This window comes from Cucumis sativus, chromosome 2 (genome assembly GCF_000004075.3).
Source record: "Cucumis sativus cultivar 9930 chromosome 2, Cucumber_9930_V3, whole genome shotgun sequence".
Lineage (NCBI taxonomy): Eukaryota > Viridiplantae > Streptophyta > Magnoliopsida > Cucurbitales > Cucurbitaceae > Cucumis > Cucumis sativus.
In genome coordinates, this window is record NC_026656.2 from 9708428 (window position 1) to 9730477 (window position 22050).

At 35.2% G+C, this 22050-nt stretch overlaps 2 protein-coding genes across 2 annotated transcripts; one reads left to right on the forward strand and one right to left on the reverse strand.

The window, feature by feature from the left end:
* Nucleotides 1-695: 695 nt before the first annotated feature.
* Nucleotides 696-3824, forward strand: LOC101211193 (equilibrative nucleotide transporter 1). The gene is made up of 2 exons (XM_004147127.3): nt 696-1544; nt 2868-3824. Exons 1-2 carry the CDS (start codon nt 1019-1021, stop codon nt 3596-3598), a joined length of 1257 nt encoding a protein of 418 aa, XP_004147175.1. The 5' UTR covers nt 696-1018; the 3' UTR covers nt 3599-3824.
* A 10448-nt stretch (nt 3825-14272) lies between these two features.
* LOC101216744 (beta-amylase 1, chloroplastic) lies at nt 14273-18071 on the reverse strand. The gene is made up of 4 exons (XM_004147148.3): nt 17405-18071; nt 16139-16349; nt 15415-15525; nt 14273-15317 (listed from the first exon to the last, which is right to left on the reverse strand). The coding sequence occupies exons 1-4, from the start codon at nt 17947-17949 to the stop codon at nt 14547-14549; spliced, it is 1638 nt and encodes a 545-aa protein (XP_004147196.1). The 5' UTR covers nt 17950-18071; the 3' UTR covers nt 14273-14546.
* Nucleotides 18072-22050: the final 3979 nt, after the last annotated feature.

Genomic DNA, 22050 nt, shown 5'->3' on the forward strand with positions numbered 1-22050 from the left:
TGAGGGTATTTTTCGTTTTCGAAATTGTTCTATATAATGTAAATATTTTTTTCACTTTGTTCTATTTTTCGAAAATACTCCAATAATATACATATATACACCAAATTTATACATATACATACATAAATATAAAATGACGATGATAAAAACATTATTCAACAAATATACCAAATTTTATCTTGAATTTCAATTTGTAAAACATATCAACTTTTAATTTGTCAAAAATTTGATAATTTATAATTTCATCAGTAATTTATAAATTCATGTGATAATTTGTGATGGAATTAAAATTTCTTCATCAACCCTCCCTCCCATCCCAATGTTCTTAAAACTAAAAAAATAAAAGTAAAGGTAACAATGATTAATTTCTTGCACCTATCATGTGAATCTTAGGATGTGTATGGTAAAACAATATCAATATTTTAAATGACTAATAGAAAATTCACTTTTAGTAATCCAATCAAAACTTATGGTCCAATTAAAAAGTGAAGAAACATATCACAAAAATTAACTACTCCAATGTTACTAATAAAAGTTTGTAAATTAGTGGATGGCACAAAAGAAAAAAAAGGTTAATAATAATCTTATGACATTACTTTATCACGAAAAAAAATTTTCTTAAAAAAGGAATGAATGAAATGGTTAAATACTAAAAATATATATAATTTTCATTTTCATTTTCATTTTTCTTCCTCTTCCTCTTCCTTGGTCTATTTTAGATTTTTTTTATAACTCTGAAACCAAACTTAAATTTGATATTTCAAGCCGCAGGTGTCCTACGCCCGGCGCCGATTTCCATTTCCGGCGGTGAATTGAGTCCACACACCAAATGTTGGGTACACGTAAAGGATTTTTTCTTTCTTTCTTTAATGATTCAGATCTACATTTCTTATAAGCCGTCAACCCAACCCGATCACTTTATTAATCATTACGACTAACCTTATCTACTATAATATCTGGTCAATTTGTTTCAAAACGCACTCAACCCCCTTCTTAGATCCCGACTGTTTGTTCTCCGATGGGTCTCGTCGACGGAGATTCCGAATCGATCTCTCTTCTGGCAACTACAACCGTCTCTCCTATACCCAATAAGGTTCCCAAGGATTCGTTTCATTTTGCTTACATAATCTACTTTACCTTGGGCTTTGGTTACCTCCTTCCATGGAACGCTTTTGTTACCGCCATTGACTACTTCTCTTATCTCTACCCTGATGCAAATGTCGATCGCATTTTTGCTGTTGTTTACATGGGGGTTTCCTTCATTTGCCTTGTCTTCATTGTCTTTTATTCCCACAAGTCTGATGCACACTTCAGGATCAATCTGGGTTTGGTCCTTTTTGTGTTGACGTTGCTTGCGGTTCCAATTATGGATGTGGTTTACATTCATGGTCGGGTCGGGTTGTACGAGGGGCTATATGTGACCATCGGATTCGTGGTTTTGTGTGGTGCTGCTGACGGCGTTGTGCAGGGTGGGGTGATTGGCTCTGCCGGTGAGCTCCCGGAGAGATACATCCAGGCTGTTTTAGCTGGCACCGCTGGTTCTGGTATTAATTTCTTTTTTTCATTGTAAGATGTTACTTGTTGTTTGTCTTTTATTGAATTTGGTAGCTGACTTGACTCTCTAGCTTCATGAATTTTCTATTCCTTCATCCTTTAGTTATGATTTAACTGATCTCTGTATGAAACTTTAGGCAAATTGAATGGATCACTTTTTGCATATTTGCAAGTTATAGAGATTGTGTTGCATTTTTCTGTTGTACTCTTTGAATTACATATCTCGTTTACTTTTTTGTTATGATTTATGAGCTATGACTATAAGATGAAATTCTCAAGAGTTGAGGTTTAGAAACGTTAGTAGACAAGGGAATCTATTTGAAATACCACCTACCGTTGTATGCCTTCTCATGGGTCTTGATTTCATATGTGGCTGGAAGGATTGGTTCTTTTTATGAAACATGAATCTTTGATCCGCTATCAAAGTCACTTGAATCACATATATTGCATACAGGTTTAGGTTTAGAGGGGCTTGTAAACAATGAAGTTGGTTTGAATCATCACCTTGCATTACGTGTCTTTCTCATGGGCTTGGGAGGAATTCTTTTCATCGAAAAGAGAACATTTTATCGACTATCATTACATATTTTTCTTGCTCTTTTATTGTGAACCATAACTACAAGATAAACAGCTATCAAGAGTTTAGGTTTAGAAGGATCAAAGAAGTCTGCCAGAATCCTGGCGTTGCAATACTGCATTCTTTCTCATTGGGTTTGATTTTGTATTCATCCAGAAGGATTAATTCTTTTATGGAAATTCAAAGTTAGAACCTTGTTTATTCTGTATCAGAGTAGCTTCAGTCACACTGCTCGCTTACCCATGCTTTGTGATTCACGACTAAGAAATAAACAGCTCAAGAGTTTAGGTTTAGAGAGACTAGTAGCAGCAAACTATTTTTTATTTATCATGTTGCTTTGCATGCCTTCTTATGGGTCTTGATTTCACATGTAATCGAAAAGATTAGTTCTTATTGTGGAAACGAAAATGTTTTATCTATAATCCACTATCCAAGTAGACTGAATTACATGTCTTGCTGACCCTTACGACTATGAGATTAAATCCTCAAGAATTTAGGTCTATTGTAAATCATCACCTTGCATTTTAAGCCTTCTTATGCAGGTGAAGGAAAACCTAGCAGGATCTTGATTTCATATTTAACTAGAAGGATTATTTCTTTTTATGGAAACAAGAACCATCTTTTTGCTATTAAAGTAGCTTGAAATATTGCTATGGCCGAATAGACCAGTTGTTTGTTTGTTTGTTTAAGTTAACCAATGGAGGTTGTACTAAATCATTGACTGACTTGATTGCAGGGGTCCTCGTTTCAGTTTTGAGGATTATAACAAAATCAATATACCCACAAGATGCAAGCGGTCTGAGAGAAAGTGCAAGGCTTTACTTTGTGGTTTCCATTGTAGTTATGGTTATATGTATAATATTCTACAATATAGTTGAAAAGCTACCAGTGGTGAAGTATTACAAGGACTTGAAGGTACAAGCTATGAACATGGAAGAAGAGGAAAAAGGACCTCTGACTGGGGCGGTATGGAGATCAACACTGTGGGAAATAATAGAGAGTGTCAAGTGGTATGGGTTTGGCATTGTCCTCATCTATTTAGTAACGTTGTCAATATTTCCAGGATTCATTACCGAGGATGTTCATTCTTCCATTCTCAAAGACTGGTACCCAATTCTCCTCATTACTGGCTACAACGTGTTTGATCTTGTTGGAAAGACCCTCACTGCAGTTTATGTTATTCAAAACCCCAAAATTGCTATTGTTGGATGTGCCGTGAGACTCCTGTTCTTTCCACTCTTCTTCATATGTCTTCATGGTCCCCCAGTATTTAGAACTGAGATTCCAGTGACGTTCCTGACTTGTTTGATGGGCCTCACCAATGGCTATTTGACAAGTGTTCTCATGATGTTGGCTCCGAAGGTTGTCCAAATACAGCATGCAGAAACGGCAGGAGTTGTCATGGTTTTGTTCCTAGTCACTGGTTTGGCTCTAGGTTCTGTTGTGACTTGGTTCTGGATCATCTAACTTTATTCACTATTTGTGTGATCTGTACATGAGATCTTAAAATCCGCCCCTCATCCTTTCTCCTTTAAATTTGTTCATAAAGCAAGTATTGTTTCTAATGAATGTATAGACCTTGTAAAACTATCTATGTTTTCAGTTACTGCATAATGTCAAGTTCAACTACCCTGTATAATTGAAATTCAGTTCAATTGGTTCTAAATACCAATTAGAAAATTTATTCCAAAAATAAGTGTACAAGTTGAAAAGCATGACAAGAAATCTGGGATAAATTTAACTTCCCCGAATCATTGTCTGGAAGTAGGCACACCATTTTATGCCATGACGATGGAATGATGGCAATTGGATTTTTCTTCCTTTGTTTTTCCTCTTTTTTTTTGTACCTTGTTGCAGGAATTAAGGATGCAATTTTTGTTGCCATCTAGAATTGATCTAGATCTAGTACTCATAAAGTATAGAAGCTTGAACAGTGTGATAGACCATCAATATTATATCAGTACAGTAGGAGAGGAAATAAGAAATAGCACGTGTGAGTGAAGGGAAGGGTAGCAATATAAATTTGTAAAAGGGCGGGAGAGTCAGTTTTTAAGTTTTGAGTTTCAGAATCTTTTTTGTTATTCCTTGAGAGAGAGGGAAACATGAGATTGTTTTTTTTTTTTTGTTATTTCAATTAATAATACAGAAGCACTATTTCCATCTACGGGTTCCATCAAATTGGTACGGGTTCCATCAAATTGGTATCAGAGCAGTGTGATTCTGACAAGAATGGAGGATAAAATGGAAGTATACGATCAAGAAATTCAAGGAATCAAGAAAGAGATCGGAAAATTACCAGCGATAGAGAAGACGTTGAACGATTTGGCGAAAGGAATAGAGAGGCAGAATCAAATGATGGTGTGATTCATGGAGTCGGTCGCCCAGGAGAGATCGACGATGAACGAAAAGATTACCGAATTGTCGATGTGGAGTACTTTGATGAAGAGTAACGGTGAAGGCGAAGGATCTTCTGTTCGCGAAAATGAACCAAAGAATGAGGAGAAGAAAATGAATGAAGATGCTAATTGTGATCGCAACAATTTCAAGAAAGTGGAGATGCCAATCTTCAATGGAGACGATCCGGATTCGTGGTTATTTCGCGCCGAAAGGTACTTTCAAATCCATAAGCTTACTGACTTCGAAAAAATGACTGTAGCAAAGATTAGCTTCGAAGGACCCGTGCTGAATTGGTATCGGTCTCAAGAAGAGCGAGACAAATTTATTGATTGGACAAATTTAAAGGAAAGAGTGTTAGTCCGATTTCGATCAACGAGGGAAGGCTCATTATACGGGCGATTCCTGCGCATACAACAGACAACCACGGTGGAAGAATACCGAATTTGTTTGATAAATTGGTAGCACCCCTATCTGATCTGCCCGAGAAAGTGGTAGAAGAGACATTCATGTCGGGATTGAAACCATGAATAAAGGCTGAGATGGATTTCTGCGAACCTACAGGGTTATCACAAATGATGAGAATCGCGCCCAAGAAAGTGGTAGAAGAGACATTCATGTCGGGATTGAAACCATGAATACAGGTTGAGATGGATTTCTGCGAACCTACAGGGTTATCACAGATGATGAGAATCGTGCAGAAAGTAGAAAATAGAGAAGATATTAGAAGAGAAGCAAATCTCCCTAGCTATTTGGGAGAGAAATGGAGTAATACTGGAAGTGGAAACAAAGCTAGTACGATTGGGAATTCTGGAGATAATAAGGGAAATTGGAACTGGCCGATGAGAAGGATCACATTGAGAGGAACGTCTGGTGAAGAAGTACGAAAAGCAGGTCCAACAAAAAGGTTGTCTGATGCCAAGTTTCAATCGCAAAAAGAGAAGGGGCTATGTTTTCGTTGCAATGAGAAATATTCTCACGATCATAAGTGTAAAACTAAAGAACAGAGAGAGTTGTGTATGCTTGTAGTGATGGCGGAGAATGAGGAATATGAAATCATTGAAGAAGATGATACAGAGCAGAAAGAATTGAATGTGGTCAAAGTTGTCCAGGAAAAGTAAAATGTGGTGGTGTTGACGATAAATTCGGTAGTAGGATTATCTAATCAGATAACTATGAAGGTGAAGGGAAAATTACAAGGAAAGGAAATCATTGTATTAATAGATTGCAGAGCCACACATAACTTCATTTCACAAAGCGTACTTGAGGAGTTGAAGATAAACACGAAAAGTACTACCAATTATGGAGTCATATTAGGCTCTGGGACTGCTATAAAAGGGAAGGGCGTTTGTGAAGCCATTGAGATGGTGTTGGGAAAATGGAGAGTGGTTGATGACTTCTTGCCCTTGGAGTTAGGAGGGGTGGATGCAATATTGGGGATGCAATGGTTATACTCTCTTGGTATAACCGAAGTAGATTGGAAGAACTTAATTCTGACTTTCACACACCACAGAGAGAAGGTTGTTATAAGGGGAGATCCAAGCCTAACAAAGGCAAGAGTTAGTTTAAAAACTCTTATGAAGTCATGGGGTGAAGATGACCAGGGATTTTTAGTGGAATGTAGAGCGTTGGAAAGGAGGGAGTCTTTAGAAGAGGAGGATTCATTTGATGAAGTTTTGACTTTAGAAGAGTCGGTGACAGTGGTATTGAAAAGTTTCGAGGATGTCTTTGATTGGCCCGAAACTTTACTTCCACGAAGAGTGATAGAGCACCAAATTCACCTTAAAAAGGGAACCGATTGGGTGAATGTACGACCTTATCGATATGCTTATCAACAGAAGACAAAAATGGAGAGATTGGTAGAGGAAATGCTGGCATCAGGAGTAATAAGGCCGAGTACGAGCCCTTATTCCAGTCCCGTATTGTTGGTGAGAAAAAAAGATGGAAGCTGGCGCTTTTGTGTAGATTACAAGGCTTTAAATAATGTAACTGTACCTAATAAGTTTCTGATCCCAGTGATTGAGGAGTTGTTTGATGAGTTGAGTGAAGCTACAATTTTCACGAAGATTGATCTTAAATCAGGGTACCATCAAATTAGGATGTGTACAGATGACATTGACAAGACAACATTCAGAACTCATGAGGGTCACTATGGGTTTATGGTAATGTTGTTTGGATTGACCAATGCGTCATCCACTTTCCAATCGTTGATGAACACTATATTCAGACCATACCTCCGAAAATTCGTATTAGTGTTTTTTGATGATATCTTAATCTATAGTAAGGGGTTGAAAGATCACTTGAATCATTTGAGAGCAATATTGGAAGTACTGAGGAAGAATGAACTGTATGCTAATAAGAAGAAATGCAGCTTTGCTCAGTCTCGAGTAGATTACTTGGGACATATTATTTCGGGAGATGGAGTTGAGGTGGATCCTGAAAAGATCAGAGCTATAAAGGAGTAGTCAGTTCCTGCTAACGTGAGGGAAGTAAGAGGATTTCTTGGGCTGACTGAATACTATCGCAAGTTTGTCCAGAATTATGAGACAATTGCGGCTCCTTTGACCCAATTATTGAAGATAGGAGGGTTTAAGTGGACAAAAGAAGTTCAAGAAGCGTTCAATAGGCTGAAACAAGCCATGATGACGCTTCCGGTATTGGCTCTGCCTGATTTTAATGTGTCTTTTGAAATAGAAAGCAATGCTTATGAATATGGATTTGGGGTTGTATTAGTACAGAACCAACGTCCAATTGCATATTATAGCCATACATTGGCAGTAAGGGATAGGGTGAAACCTGTATATGAAAGGGAGTTAATGGCAGTAGTAATGGCGGTGCAAAGATGGCGTCCGTACTTATTGGGAAAGAAGTTTCTAGTCAAGACTGATCAATGGTCCTTAAAGTTTCTGTTGGAATAAAGGGTGATACAACCTTAGTATCAAAAATGGATATCCAAACTTCTTGGATACTCATTCGAAGTGGTTTATAAATCGGGAATGGAAAGCAAGGTCGTAGATGCATTATCTAGAGTGCCAGCAACAGTACATTTGAATCAGTTAACAGCTCTCAAGATGATCGATATCAAAGCAGAAGTAGAGCAAGATGAGAAGTTGAAGAATGTTATGAATAAATTAAGTGAGACAGAAGAGTTGGAGGATGGTAAATATTCGATGAAACAAGGCATGTTGATGTATAAAGGTCGAATGGAGTTATCTAAAACATCCAGATTAATTACTATGGGGAGAGAGACACCACTAACTCCACATTAGATGAACAGTTGAAGGAAAGAGATGTGGTGTTAGGAGCTTTACGGGAACATTTGAGAATTGCACAGGACAAAATGAAGAAGTATGCAGATATGAAGAGAAGAGAAGTTCAATACCAAGTTGGAGATTTGGTATTGTTGAAGATAAGACCATATCAGCAAGTGACTGTCAGAAGAAAAAGAAATAAAAAGCTCTCTCCTAAATTCTTTGGGTCGTACAGAGTGATAGCTAAAATTGGCTCAGTAGCTTGCAAGCTGGAACTACCAGCAAATTCTACCATACACCCGGTATTTCATGTATCTCAGTTAAAGAAAGTAATGGGAGAGCACGAGGAGGACAGGAATGATATCCCACGTTTAACTGAAAATCATGAATGGAGAGATATCCCAAAAGAGGTTTATGGATATGTGAAAAATAAAGCGGGAAGTTGGGATGTGTTGGTGCAGTGGAAGGGTCTTTCACAACATGAGGCTACTTGGGAGTTATATGAGAATTTGAAACAACGTTTTTCAGATTTTCACCTTGAGGACAAGGTGAATTTGGAGAAGGAGAGTAATGATAGACCACCAATATTATATCAGTACAGTAGGAGAGGAAATAAGAAATAACACGTGTGGGTGAGGCACGTGAGAGTGAAGGGAAGTGTAGCAATATAAATAAGTTTGTAAAAGGGCGGGAGAGTCCGTTTTTAAGTTTTGAGTTTCAGAATCTTTTATGTTATTCCTTGAGAGAGAGGGAAACAGGAGATTGTTTTTTTCTATTATTTCAATTAATAATACAGAAGCACTATTTCCATCTATGGGTTCCATCACAGTGTTGCAAATTGAGATCGAAAATGTGGATTAAATGTAATAAGCTCAATTTTGCATGGAATACCTAGGACAAGATCAAGGATCCTATTATTTTAAAAATAAAACAAAAGATAAAAAATGATTGTAAAGGAAAATTTGACAAAATCTTCAACTACAACTCCCGTCTGAACAATGATTAAGTCTAAAACATAGAAGTTGTAATATACCTGTAATTAACCTCAGCCAAGCAGCACATATTCAACAAGAACCTTGTGATTGTACTTGCAGTGAAGTTCCTTGCGTAAAGTCAGAAAAGCAAGTTTAGCTTATACTTTCGGTTTATTGGCAAGATCCTATTAGGATATTTAATATGCGTCAATACATGTAAAGTCAAATAAATCCTATGCATAAAGGAAGAAAAGTAGTGATCGATTGTAAGATTTACGTAAAAGAATCCTTCAGAGTAAAAGAGAAAAACCATGGAACGACTTCAAAATAACTTCCATTATAAATATAATAGGTTATTACAATAGTTTCTTTCCTAGTTGTAGACTCGTAACTGGAGGATATAACAAGCATCAACGAAATATGTTAGGTCTCCAATATTGCATATGTACAAAAGAAAGGGCAAGAAGGAAATGATACAAAAAATTGCTACCAAAAATGCTAACGGCGACGAGTGATTGACCTAAGGATCCCAAATTGATGTGGGTATAAAATAGGAACGTTTGGGGATTGAAAAAAGTGGGTTTTATTCCGGTAAAAGTTGCATAGAACTTGTAGGGAGAAGTTTCCAATATTCTCGAAGGAGCTGGGTGTTATTCTTACCATTATATTTTATTTCTTATTCTTTTTGGAATATTTTTGCTTATCTTGCGAACCCTTGAATTTCATTGAATATATTATAGCATAATGTTGCCTCTGGTTTGCCATTTGACTTTTTACTGAGTTTCAGGTAGAAGAATCCTTACAAATTGGTATCAGATTCACACCATCCTAGACAAAACACGATCTATGGCTCAAAAAACAATTAGAAGATCAAATGGAGAATAACGAGATGATGGGGATCAAGGAAATGATTTTGGCCCTAAAGGTGATTATGGAGAGATTCAAGGAAGAGATGAAGGAAAACAACATAAACAGAAGGAAAGAGGAATTGGGTACGTCAGATGGCTCATATTACAAGATGAAAGGAAAGATGGAGGAAGTAGAAGTTATGAATAACCTTGGAGGAGGATTGAACGAGAAAAGTAAATAGAAAAAGTTGGAGATGGCAATATTTATAGGGGTGAACCCGGAATCATAGGTGTATAGAGCTTAACACTATTATGAAATCATCGATTTACCTAAAGAGGAAAAGGTGAAGGTGGTTGTGATCAACTTCGTGTAAGATGGAGTAAATTAGTTCCGGTGTGGAGTAATAATTGGAAGAAGGTGGTTTCATGGGAGGATTTGAAATAGCATATTTTTTAACATTTCCAACCGACCGAGAAGGGAGTTTGGGGGCAAGGCTTATCAGGATCAAGCAAGATGGTACTTACCCAGATTATTTAAAGAAATTTTTGAACTATTCCACACCATTGTCGGAGATGACAGAGAGTGTTGTTGTCATTGGGTTAGGACAAGAGCTGTTGAAGTGGTTAGTTGTTATCCAAAAACATTGGTAGAATTTATGGAGGCGTAACTCGTGAATGACAAGAACGTGGCCCTAAAGTTAGCTCTAAATGAATGGAGAGCTGATAACTTGAAGAAATACAAGTTATTATAGCTTCTTAAGTAAAATAATGAAGGCATGCCATATGAAAATAGAAGAAAATAGGAAGAATAAGTAGGCGATTTAACTACTAGCACTTCATACCTATTTTATCCTCTTTTAGTGCTCTTATCCCATATTATTAAGCAAAGAAGAATGAAACTCAGCAAAGATGACATGGTGTGTGAGGAGATTCCGCCAACCTCTACAACGTGAGGAAACAAGTGTTAGGCGATCAAGCCGCTAGCAAACAAAAGAAGTTGGCGGGAATGTTAGAAAAGGATAACTGAGGTAGGCAGCACAACCTAACTACGACTTTTCAGAAGCATTAATGACACGTGTCGGCTTGTCGACGGCATTTTTGAGTATATAAACATATCCCCCCCCCCCCTAGGGTGTGCACATTTGGCCGAAAAAACAGGTTCTTTACATTCTCCATTTTCTCCATATCTTGAGCTTTAGGTGAGAGCTTAAAGCAAAAGAAAGAGAGATTGATATTCACCATTTTCATTAATCCCCTTCGCATATAGGCATAAATCAGAGTTAAAGAGAATGAGAGATCAAACTCTGCGACATTACATCTCTAATGTATTTCCACTTTTGTGCTTTTATATTGTAACGATTTATAAATAGGATGCTATGACCGAAAGGTCTAAAATATTATGTATGACAACAATGTATTTCTTCCTCCACTCTCCCATCTTTCTTGTCCATTTCATGTATGTATGATAGAATAGTTAGACAACATTGAATGAGATCTTCGTTAATTAGAAAGTTATATTGAGTATAGTAAGAGTTATGTTCATTTAAGTTTGAGTATCTTAACAATGTTCATTTGAAAGAAGAACAAAGTTAAAGTCGTCATCACCAAATAGGTGAGGCCACTTTTAGCTAAGCAAGTTGCGAAGAAAATGAAACAATGCATTCTTATCGCTAAGCTCATCTTTGTCATACATTATTGAGAGGTCAATGTGCGTGGTAAAAAGCACTAAGAGGTGTATACCTTAATTGAGGAGTAGCTACTAGCACTACATTCAAAATGATTAGATATAACGTATCATTTAACCCGTGTATTTGCATCCCAAGAGGCGAACAAGTATGGTATAACATTGAGAGGTACTCGTCTTAATTTGTGGTTAATAGTTGCTTATATCTCCTTTAAGTACTGAAGCATTAGACATCTTGTCTAGTATTTACATTTCATTTTCTCGCCTTGCCTATGTTGAAGAACACTTTTCGCCATGCCACCCTACCATGCTCACCTTGCACCGCCAAGCATCGTAGTGTAAATAGCTAGAATTATTCATATATTGTTCATACATTTTACTACACAGTTTATACCGCATGATTTTGAACACAACTAGATAAGTAGGAGCTTGAAATTTCCTGTATTCGACCATGAACTTACCAAGTAACCTCTCTTCGCTTATACTTGGGCGATAGAGAGGAAAACTGGCACAACATTATTTTATTATTCATGAATAGCAACACACGACTGGAAATGCACATTTTTTGCATAATCCTACTCCGCCTTCTTACAGTTGTTACTTTAGAGTTAATACTGACAATCTTCAAATCGACCAAGGGCCCAAAGACCTAGCAAAAAAGAAGCCCAAATTAGTAACAATGTGCAACGTAATACACACAAGAGTGGGCTGAACATTTTTTAGAAGAATATTAGGTAGATCTCTATTCCTGTGCATGGAAACCATACAAAGAGGGAACCATCATTGAAAAGATTGTTTGATTGTGAATTGCGGCCAAGGCTAGATAAGGGATTTTGTCTTAGATGCAACGAAAATTACTCCTACAACCATCAGTGCAAGGTATGAGAGAATCAGGAACTTATGTTGTTCATAATGAATGAAGAGGAGGAAACGAATGAAGAAGATGAAGCCAAAACTATTGAATTTGAAACTATGGATTTAAAAATCATGGAGATCACGGAGGATACGAAAATTGCCCTTCAAACTATTATGGGATTTCCAAATAAGGGAATGCTTATACTAAAAGGAGATATCAAGGAAAAAAGTCTAATAGTATTGATTGACAGTGGGAAAACTCATAACTTCATATACTAGAGGATCATGGTCGAATTAAACTTACCGGTGACTGAAGGTACTATATAAATTCAAGGTGACTATAGAGGATGGAAGAGATAAAGGGTCACAAAATTTACAAAAAAAAATAGAGGTGAAACTACCAGGCTTTGTAATTAAGGTTGACTTCCTAGCCATGAGTTGGGAAAGTTTGATGTAAAATTGGGGATGCCTTGGTTATGTTCTAGGGATTCATGAGAGTTCATTTGCCTTCAAAATTAATTGCATTTATGAAAGAGAACAAGACTTATTCTCAAAGGAGACAAATCGTTAACTACAATTGAGTGCTATCTCAAAAAGATCACAAAAACATGGGATGAGGAAGACCAAGGGTTCATGATTAAATTTCATAAAATAGAGGTTGAAGAAAGGATAAACCATGATAGCGAAAGGGAAGGAAAATGGGATGAGAAAGATCTTCCCATGATCCAGTCATTGCCAAAATGTTATGAAGATATATTTAATTCACCTAAAGGTTGCCACCGAAGAGGATAGTGGATCACTGCATTTTAACCATGGAAGAGCAGAAGCCCATCAATGTAAGACCTTACAAGTGTGGTTATATCCAAAAGGAAGAAATCGAGAAACTGGTCACAAAGATGTTGCAAGCAAAGAGTAATTCAACCAAGTAGAAGTTTGCACTCGAGTCCAATTTTGTAGTTAAAAAAAGATAAGGGATGACATTTCTGTGTGGCTTACTTAGCTTAAAATTAAATCAAGTGACGATAGATAAATTCTCGATCCCGATGATTGAAGAGTTGCTTAACAAGCTTCATAGGAATGCAATCTTTTTAAAATTGGATCTCCACTTGGGTTACCATCATTCTAGAATATGGGAAGAAGATATGGAGAAAATTGTTTTTCGTACACGTGGGGTCATAATGAATTCTTGGTTATGTCATTCAAATTAACTAATTCTTCGACCACCTTTTAGTCTTTAATGAATCAAATAATTTTTAGACCTTTTCTTTGTCAATTTGTACTAGTTTTTTTTATGATATATTGGTGTACAGTGTAGACACAACAACACAAAAGAAGCATTTGGGAGTTGTATTCAATATATTGAGAGATAACAATTATTTGCCAATCGAAAGAAGTGTGTGTTTGGGCATTCAAGGATACAAAATCTAGGGCATTGGATATCAACCAAATGGTGGAAGTCGATGGGGAAAAAAGTAAAGCGATTGACAACTGGCCCAAGTCAAATGATGTGTCTGAACTTAATTAAAGGGTTCTTGGGGTTAACTAGATATTGCAAATGTTTCGTTAGAAGCTATTGTGCGATTACAATGCCTCTTACCAAACTACTACAAAAGAAAAACGCTTTTTCGTTGGGATGAAGTAGCTACGTGGGCATTCGAAGAACTCAAAAGTAGGAGTGTTAAAATAAATCGATAACTTAACCAACCCAGGTACCCAACCTAACCGTAAGGGTTGAGTTGGGTTAGAAAATTGAAGAAAAAAAGAAAGTCGGGTTATCATGTTGGGAAATTAAGGGTCGGGTTGACCCAAACCGATCCAATTATATAACATATATATATAACCCTAGACATGTGTCATTCTCTTATTGGATCTCGGGCCTTAGTGGCACCAAGATAACTTGACATGAAAGAATTTTACCTTTATTTTATTCGACCTCGGACATACATTACTCCAAGATGCCCTGGAAGGAATGAAAGAATTCTTCCTTTAGTTATTGGATCTCAGACCTTGGTGACTCTTGAAATAGCTATAAAATGTCTATTATAGCATTTTCTGTTAGGTGTCGTTTATGTTATTCTTGTAGTGTATATATGTATATCTAAATCATTGATTTTTGAGGGATAGTAATAGCAAAATAAATTATAAGTTGTGCTATATATCTGAAAAACATAGCTTTATACATGAGGCAAATTTGCCATTATTTTTTCTTTATATTGGACATCTATTCTATACTAATTAATATGCTTAACCTTAATCACATTATTTAACAATAAACCTACTTGCTTCCATCTATAATTTACACATATTCCACAAGTTGTGGTACTCAATTTCTTTTATAAAATAGAGTGGAGTTTTAAAAAGGTGGCCTAATTTTTCCATGTGGAAAGCTAAAACCTAAGCTTAACAAAACTAAGCTCTTTGAAACAAATTAGTCTCACTTGGCAGATTGGGCACAAGCTTTTCAACTTGTTGCTTCTTCTTTTCGTCCCAACTTCTATGCCCATTCTTCCCTTCTTTCATTTTCTGTACAAATCCCACAAACCTTCTCCAATTTTCTTCTTCAAACAACTGAGTATTCATCCTCAAGTATGTGAATGCACACATCTCTCTCGACGCCCTCACGATTTGCTCATACGCGTACTCGTCGTATCGTGGCAATGCATTTTCCCCTGCAAGCGGGACATGAGCCTTTTGAGTTGCTAACTTCACTTGCCTTACAAGCTTTTCAGGAGAACATTGCGCATTTTGAGGTTGCTCATGGTCGTGCATTTCAATACAAGTGAAGTTGAAGATGGCACCATGGCGAGCCAGCATTCGCGCGATTGGTGTGTAACCATCACGGTACCGTGTGTTGTAGTATCCTGCGGTGAGCTCAGGGGCGTGAGACCGAGTGCCATAATGCCAATGAATGCCTGCAATCTTCACTGAGATCTTCACACTCGAAGGTTTGAATATTGAAGAAGCGTGTGAAAGTATTGCATCTCCATGATCAAGAAGGATTTGGGAGTACCAAGAGAGGAAGAATTCTCCATAAGTGGAGTTCCAACCTCCACCTTCTTTCTTGAAAAATTGGGTGTCCTCTGGCCAGTTGTTGTAGTGACCCGCATCGGTTGGGCCAGTCGAGCCCCATTCGGGTTTTCCAGCGACATTGGCTGCAGCTTTTAAGCTACTTAGCATGTACTATACAAGATTAAGGAAATAATGCAGATTAGGATCTAGAGATGCTAGAAATTGAATGGATAAATAATGTGAGATGAAACAAAGTAAATTGAATTACTTTGTCAAAACATTGAAAGGCTCCAATGCCTGGGAATCTCCATGTGCCATTTTGTTCTGGATATGATGGATAACGGAGCTCCCCAGCTGGTCCCATCCCTACTTGAATTTCCTTTATTACAAAGAGAAAACAAAAAACCAACATCACTTCCACATATCCAAAGAAACAATTCTATGAAACAGAGCATATTGCATAAAACTATCACTATCATTGTTCCAATTAATTGGGTTAGAATAGGAGGAGTTGAGAGATTTTGAAATGGTTAAAATCATTTTTGTAGTCATCAAATCAACTCAAATAAGGTGACTATTGGTATGACTTGAATTTATTATCAAAGAGGAATAAATCTTATTTATATTTGTCATATTTACATTATTTACAATTTTAACCTTGTAATTTAGAGTAGTTTCGGACACAAACTCCCCAACTCCAGGTGCCTCTAATTTGCCCATAAACGAAAATCTATAAGTCGATTATTTCGTTTTCCAATTCATGTTTGATTGTGGATTTTTTAATAATCATATTGACTCAAATTAAAGATCCTGAGTGGACCCAGTACATTAAAACAAACCTCAAACCCTCAGTTTAAAGGAAAATGGATATGATTGGAACCTAAAAATTATAAGCATGTACACCCAACAAAGATGAAAGAGGAAGATTGCTTGGAATGACTAATCAATAATAAAAGTGCTAAATGTAGGGATTTGGTAGAGATTGAACTTACAACGATGGTATTGCCCAGGAGATGATTGAAGTTATGTTTGAAGGCACGCATGAAATCGGCGTAGCATTGAACTGGAGTTCTCCCCTTTAAGACAGGAAGATTATCGCATCCTAAAGATAAGTATTCTAAGTTCCTTCTTCCCCATTGATCCGTGTAGGCAAGGTCCGGATCTTTCTCCATCTCTTCCACCACCCATTTCGGTAATGGAATTCTGTACATTTCATTTACAATCATTACTCAAAATAAAATCATGTTTATGTTTATAACTAATAACTAGTAAAATACTGACGAACGGTAAAGGTTGAAAAACAAAAATTTCAAAATTCTATTGGATTCAATTTTGCTACCTCTAGTAAATATTTTGTTTGTTTTATATTTGAAAATCCTTATAAACTCTCGTTTTTAAAAAATAGATATGAAATTATACAGTTAAATGCTTTTAATTTGTTTGTATGGTTTGGTTGTTTATAATGTTAATAGTTTTGTGCAATTTTGATTAATTCTGTAATTTAACTAAAATTTAGAAGTTTTTTATTAAAAAAATAAATCAATCTTTTTAGTCTCTCTTTCAATTTAAATTGAACTAAAAAATAAAAAACTTAAAACATCTTACTTTCTAATCCTACTTTAAAAATCCCTCACAATATTTGTTCTTATTTGTTCTTGCAATATTATAATAAACAGGAAAAAAAAAACCAAACTTATAATTCAACAATCAATTATCTTTAAGAAAAAATTAGATATTAAAAAAATATATTTTCTTTAGTAATAAATTAATTTGTTGTCTTACATGACGGAATTGAATGGTACAAAAATAGAAAGATCCAGGAATAGGTTATGACTAGAATACCATTTCAAACTTGCTCAAATTGTTATAATTAAAAAAAAAAATGTTAGTTTACACTTTAAATATAAAATTTAAAATACATCTAATAAATCATAAAACTACTTGTCTCTAGACTTTAAAAATACTGTGAACTAAAAGAACTTTAAAAATTTTGAATATTTCAAAAATACATGTGATTGAAATTTAAGTTTTCAAAAACTCATTACGTTTTTCACTTGGTTGGAGACTAAATTGATAATTTACCTTAAAATTAAAAATCAAATTAGAAGATAAGAGTTTAAATTTTTGAGATAATCCAAGCAAAAATTTGGGTGGCTCAGACAGTTTTTATTACCAATTAAAACTCTATCTTCAACCTCTATCCACAATTTGTTAAACTAAACAATAACAATAATATAGAAGGATGAGAAAGTAGTTACGTGCAAGAATCGCCGACGTTCCCTCCACATTGATGAAACGACATCACGGTCTGAACTTTCAGCCCATATTTCGCCGCCATACCCAAAAGATCTTCATAACCGCCGAAATTATACTCGCCGGGCCTTTCCTTCTCCACCAATCCCCACCACACATCCACCATAACTCCCTCCACTCCCGCCCCTTTCATCGCCTGAAAACTCACCTCCATCGCCTTCCTCCGATTCACCTTATTCCCCATTGTCACACTGTCCAACGCCATCATCACAAACACCCCCACTCCACTCCTATACCCTCCTTTCTCCTCCTCCTCTACCGCAGCAGTCGAAGCACTGCATGACAACGAGAAACTCCGTCCGACTCTGTCCAATGATGATACCATTACCTCTTCTCTTTCTCGATTCGAAAACCTAGATCGCAAAATCGCCGCCGTTGGGACTGCCCTCACCGCTGCCGTACTCGTCGGTACTCTGGAGTGAGATGAATGATCGTTGCAATTCGTCGCCGGAAACAGAGTGCCGATTTGATGTATTGATCTGAGCGCCATTTTAGCTTCTTGTTCTTGATCGGTTGAAGATTTATTTTGAGTTTTCGAAGGAATTTTGTAGGTTTAAGTTCTTTTCTCTTTTATTGTCGGAATTTTTGAATTGGATTAGAAATGAATTAGGAGAAGTTTGACGTATTTTATAGAGGTCTTGAACGAATTAGGAAACGAACATAATTTTTCTATTCCTTGCAATTGGGCCACGTGCAGTAAACGTGGCATTCTTAATATGTATATTTAATTTTTATTTTTCTAATATACGGCAATAGTTTAATTCAAAAATTGAAATAATTGGATAGTGTTGGGTATAACGGAAATAGAAACTGGATGGAAGTCCATAGTTATATTGTTTTAACAGTAAATTAGATATTGGTCTAATCGGGTGCATGGTTCCCATCCAACGTTACGAAATCAACAATTAAACAATACGAAAATATATAGAAATTGATGCATATAATGTCTATATAATTCCATGACTATGTGTTAGCTACGTTCACAAGCTAGAGGGAGAACAAGATCCTTTTAGAGATAATTTTTCAAAATACAATATAACGTTCCTAGATTAAAGAGTTTATTTAATCCACTTTTCTATAAATCTCTAAACTCTTACGGTTAGAATTGTAAATAACTCATAAATAAGTAATATGCTCAATTACGAAAACTTAGGAGCTTTCAAGATGTTGCCCTTGAACCGTCACTAGGGCATGTCACCTCTAGACCCGAGCTCACTAACAAGATTAGGAGACCTTGTACTAGATAGTTCATAGTGTCAAATACTGAATTCATGGCATTCCAACAATTTCCATCGAAAAATAATTCAAATATTTTATATAAAAAAATTACACGAAAAAATAATTCAATTATTTTTAAAATAAAAACAATTTTCTTTTCTGAGTTGTCAAAATTTGGCATTAACAAATTTTTTGTAAACATACGATCAAAATTGAAAAGCTTTTTTTCTTTCTTTTTTTTTTTTTTTTTTTTTGCCTGTTTTCAACTCTTTCTCATGTTTGCCGGGTTTTTGGTTAAGCAACAAGAGTTAAGTTGTGTTACTATATTCATTGTCTGGTCCATCATCTTTAATTGTTGATCGAGTTTAATCGATATATTTTTTCAACCTATCCGAACTCTCACTTTTTTCAATTTTTTTAATGCTCCATTCATTGTCCCCCCGTCAACAAGTATCGTTTTTCCACGCTTTGGGAGCAACTCTATGACAATTTTCATACTCTAACAATCACTCAAATGACAACTTCAATAACCAATTCTAGGCTTTGACAATTACTTTAATAACAACTCCGACGATCGCCTTCATGCAACCAACTCCGACAATTAATCAATTACTAGCGTCAGCATCCATCTTATGACAACTCTGACGACGAACTCCAACAACCAATTTTGAGCTTCAACAACCACCTTCGTGTGACCAACTCCAACAAGCAGTTTCGATATCTATTTTTTGTGCATGCATACGTTCTATAACCACTATTAATATGTGTTATAGAGTAGTTGAATATATATATAATCATTGCATTTTATCTACTTTAAGTGCAATAATTGTATGTAAAATAAATTCACATACCAAATGAATGTTAAGAATTAATTTGGAGAAGTATTTATACAGTAGAATGGGGTAACAAAAATAACAAATAACAAAAAAAATCATAAAATAGGAATTTGTTTTTTAGAGCATTTTCTAGCAAGATATTTGTTCTTGATAATCCTTTAAACTTGGAGGAACTAAGAGTGGAATTATTGAAAAAAAAGTAGTGATATTGGATTGGCCAGCTACTAAGATGAGGTGGAGAGATTTTGTTAAAAAGAAAAATTAATGATAGAGGAAAAATACATAATAGCAACAAAAAGAATAATAATAAGAAGAAAAATATGATGATAAATTTTATGGAGAAAAGTTTTGATAACCAAAATTTTAATTTCTCTTTAGTTTCTTGTTTTATTTAACTATAGTCCGGCGTACAAATGTAGTTTGCGTTAACTGTTGTTCTTGTTCATTACTAAAAACAAAAAATTTAAAGAAATAAATTTTAAAAAATTACAGATTCATATTTATTCAAACAAAGATCGATAAAATTGGTAAAATAAAGTTCCAAACCAAAAATACTAATCATAAAAACAGATTAAAATAAAGTTTCAAAATAAAAATATTAATAATATAGATGAATTATGAATAGTTTTAAAAATAGTACTATACGCCCTCATATAAACTCAACCTTGCACCTCAAACACATACACGTGAACTCTAACAAAATAATGTTGCACATTTGCAAGCACATGTATATAAATTATTCAGACATAAATTCTCAACATATATAAACTCAAGACATATTATATCAATTTAACACCAAAAACAGCCTCTTAAGATCAAACATGTCAAATGTAGATCATTTGCTATTTTTAAACTTGATTTTTGTATGAGAATGATTAAATATATGCATTTTTCATCCAAATCCTTGTGAATTTAGAAGTTAAATAATTCAAAAAAATGAGAGTTATCAATATTAACAAATTTAAAACAATGTTATATATGGACATTTTCTAAGATATTTGCAAAATATACCCAAAATTATTATAGTTCATATCTATGTTGAAATTCCTCTTTTTCATGTCATATGACTCCAGTGCAATTTAATTAAGTCTTTCAAGTTGTCTACGTAACGTTTTGTTGCCATAAGTTTTGTTCTAGTTGCGTTTATTGTTTTTCTCTTTCTAAATCTTTGTCTCTTATTTGTCAAGTTGCTCTTTTAAATTCGTCATTTCAATGATTTATTCATACTTTTTTTGTTGAAAATATAAGATTGATATCGACTTATTCGTTGATGATGCTGATGAGTTATCCGTTCTTGGTTTTGGTTTTGGTTTTGGTATTGGTTTTAGACTCCAACCAATACCTTTAATGTCCCTTAGTCGTCTTCCCAAGTTTTCAACATCATCTCGCAAATTTCTTCGTTTGAAAAGTGGTTGACTCTTTTTTGGAGTTCACATATCTTTCAATTATGTCATATATTCTATAAATATAATAATGCAAATGAGGAAACAACATAACATATTTCTAAACGAACATATATATTTTAATGAAATACAAAGAGTTTGATCAATTAATGAAGCGTGTTAGCCAATATGTATGTGGAGAGTTTTATCTACATTGACAAGTGATGAGTCGAAGGTTATTATTGCTTCCTAGGATACGTTCTTCACCATTGTTGAGCCTGATAGTTTATCTACGATGCATTTATTGACAAGACAATAGACATTTAACGAATATTTGACCTTGGTAGAAGAGATTTTAGAAGTGAAATAATAAGAATAAAATTGTGTACCAATTATGACATATAAGACATTCACATAATTAATCACATGAGATTGTTTGGTTAAATGGATGATGATGAAAGTTCGTTCGTCTCATGTTTGGTGGGAGAATTTTCCACTTTGAAACCATTAAATTTTTTGAAATAAATTATTGTTGGTATTGTCTTGACTAATTTCGTTTTTCAAATTCAAATCGAAGAAAAATTATTAGTGTTAGTGGTTAAATAGGTAAACATTTTAAAGGAACAACCATAAAAAACACAAATTATAAAAATGAAGATGGTACCTAAACCTTTGTTTTATTATTATTTTTTAATTTCCATTGGATATATTTTCTCAAAAAAGAAAAAGAAAAGAAAAGAAAAAAGAAAAAAGAAAAGAAAGAAGGATGCAGAGAAAGGAAGCTTAGTGGTGAAGGGCAAAGGGCAAAGGTCAGGTGGTTCGGCTTTCGTCTTTGGATTGATTGAATGAGTGGTTTTGGAGATCGTATGGCTGGTGTAACGCGGAATGGAGGTGGTGGGCGCCACGTAAGACGAGATCATGACACGTAACGGCTATTCACTCGGACTAATGGTCCAAAATGCGCCATGTTTGATTTCTTTTCCTTTTTTTTTTTTTAATCTTTCGTTTATTCAATTATTGTGGCTTTCCGTGTCATCATCTTATTCTTAAACACAGCCACTCTTTTTCCTTCTCTTGTCTTTTTTGCTTTTTTCCATATAAAAACAATAATAACAATCATTTTCCCTCCCTCCACTTCTATATTTAGTGAATAAA

What these genes read in the sequence shown, in the direction of transcription:
- LOC101211193 (XM_004147127.3), top strand. Translation starts at nt 1,019, where the DNA reads ATGGGTCTCGTCGACGGAGATTCCGAATCGATCTCTCTTCTGGCAACT. An exon ending in AGCTGGCACCGCTGGTTCTG is followed by an intron (nt 1,545 to 2,867) that starts GTATTAATTTCT and finishes ACTTGATTGCAG; the next exon opens with GGGTCCTCGTTTCAGTTTTG.
- LOC101216744 (XM_004147148.3), bottom strand. Translation starts at nt 17,949, where the DNA reads ATGGCGCTCAGATCAATACATCAAATCGGCACTCTGTTTCCGGCGACG. An exon ending in TCCTGGGCAATACCATCGTT is followed by an intron (nt 15,526 to 16,138) that starts GTAAGTTCAATC and finishes TTTGTAATAAAG; the next exon opens with GAAATTCAAGTAGGGATGGG. An exon ending in CCTTTCAATGTTTTGACAAA is followed by an intron (nt 15,318 to 15,414) that starts GTAATTCAATTT and finishes AATCTTGTATAG; the next exon opens with TACATGCTAAGTAGCTTAAA.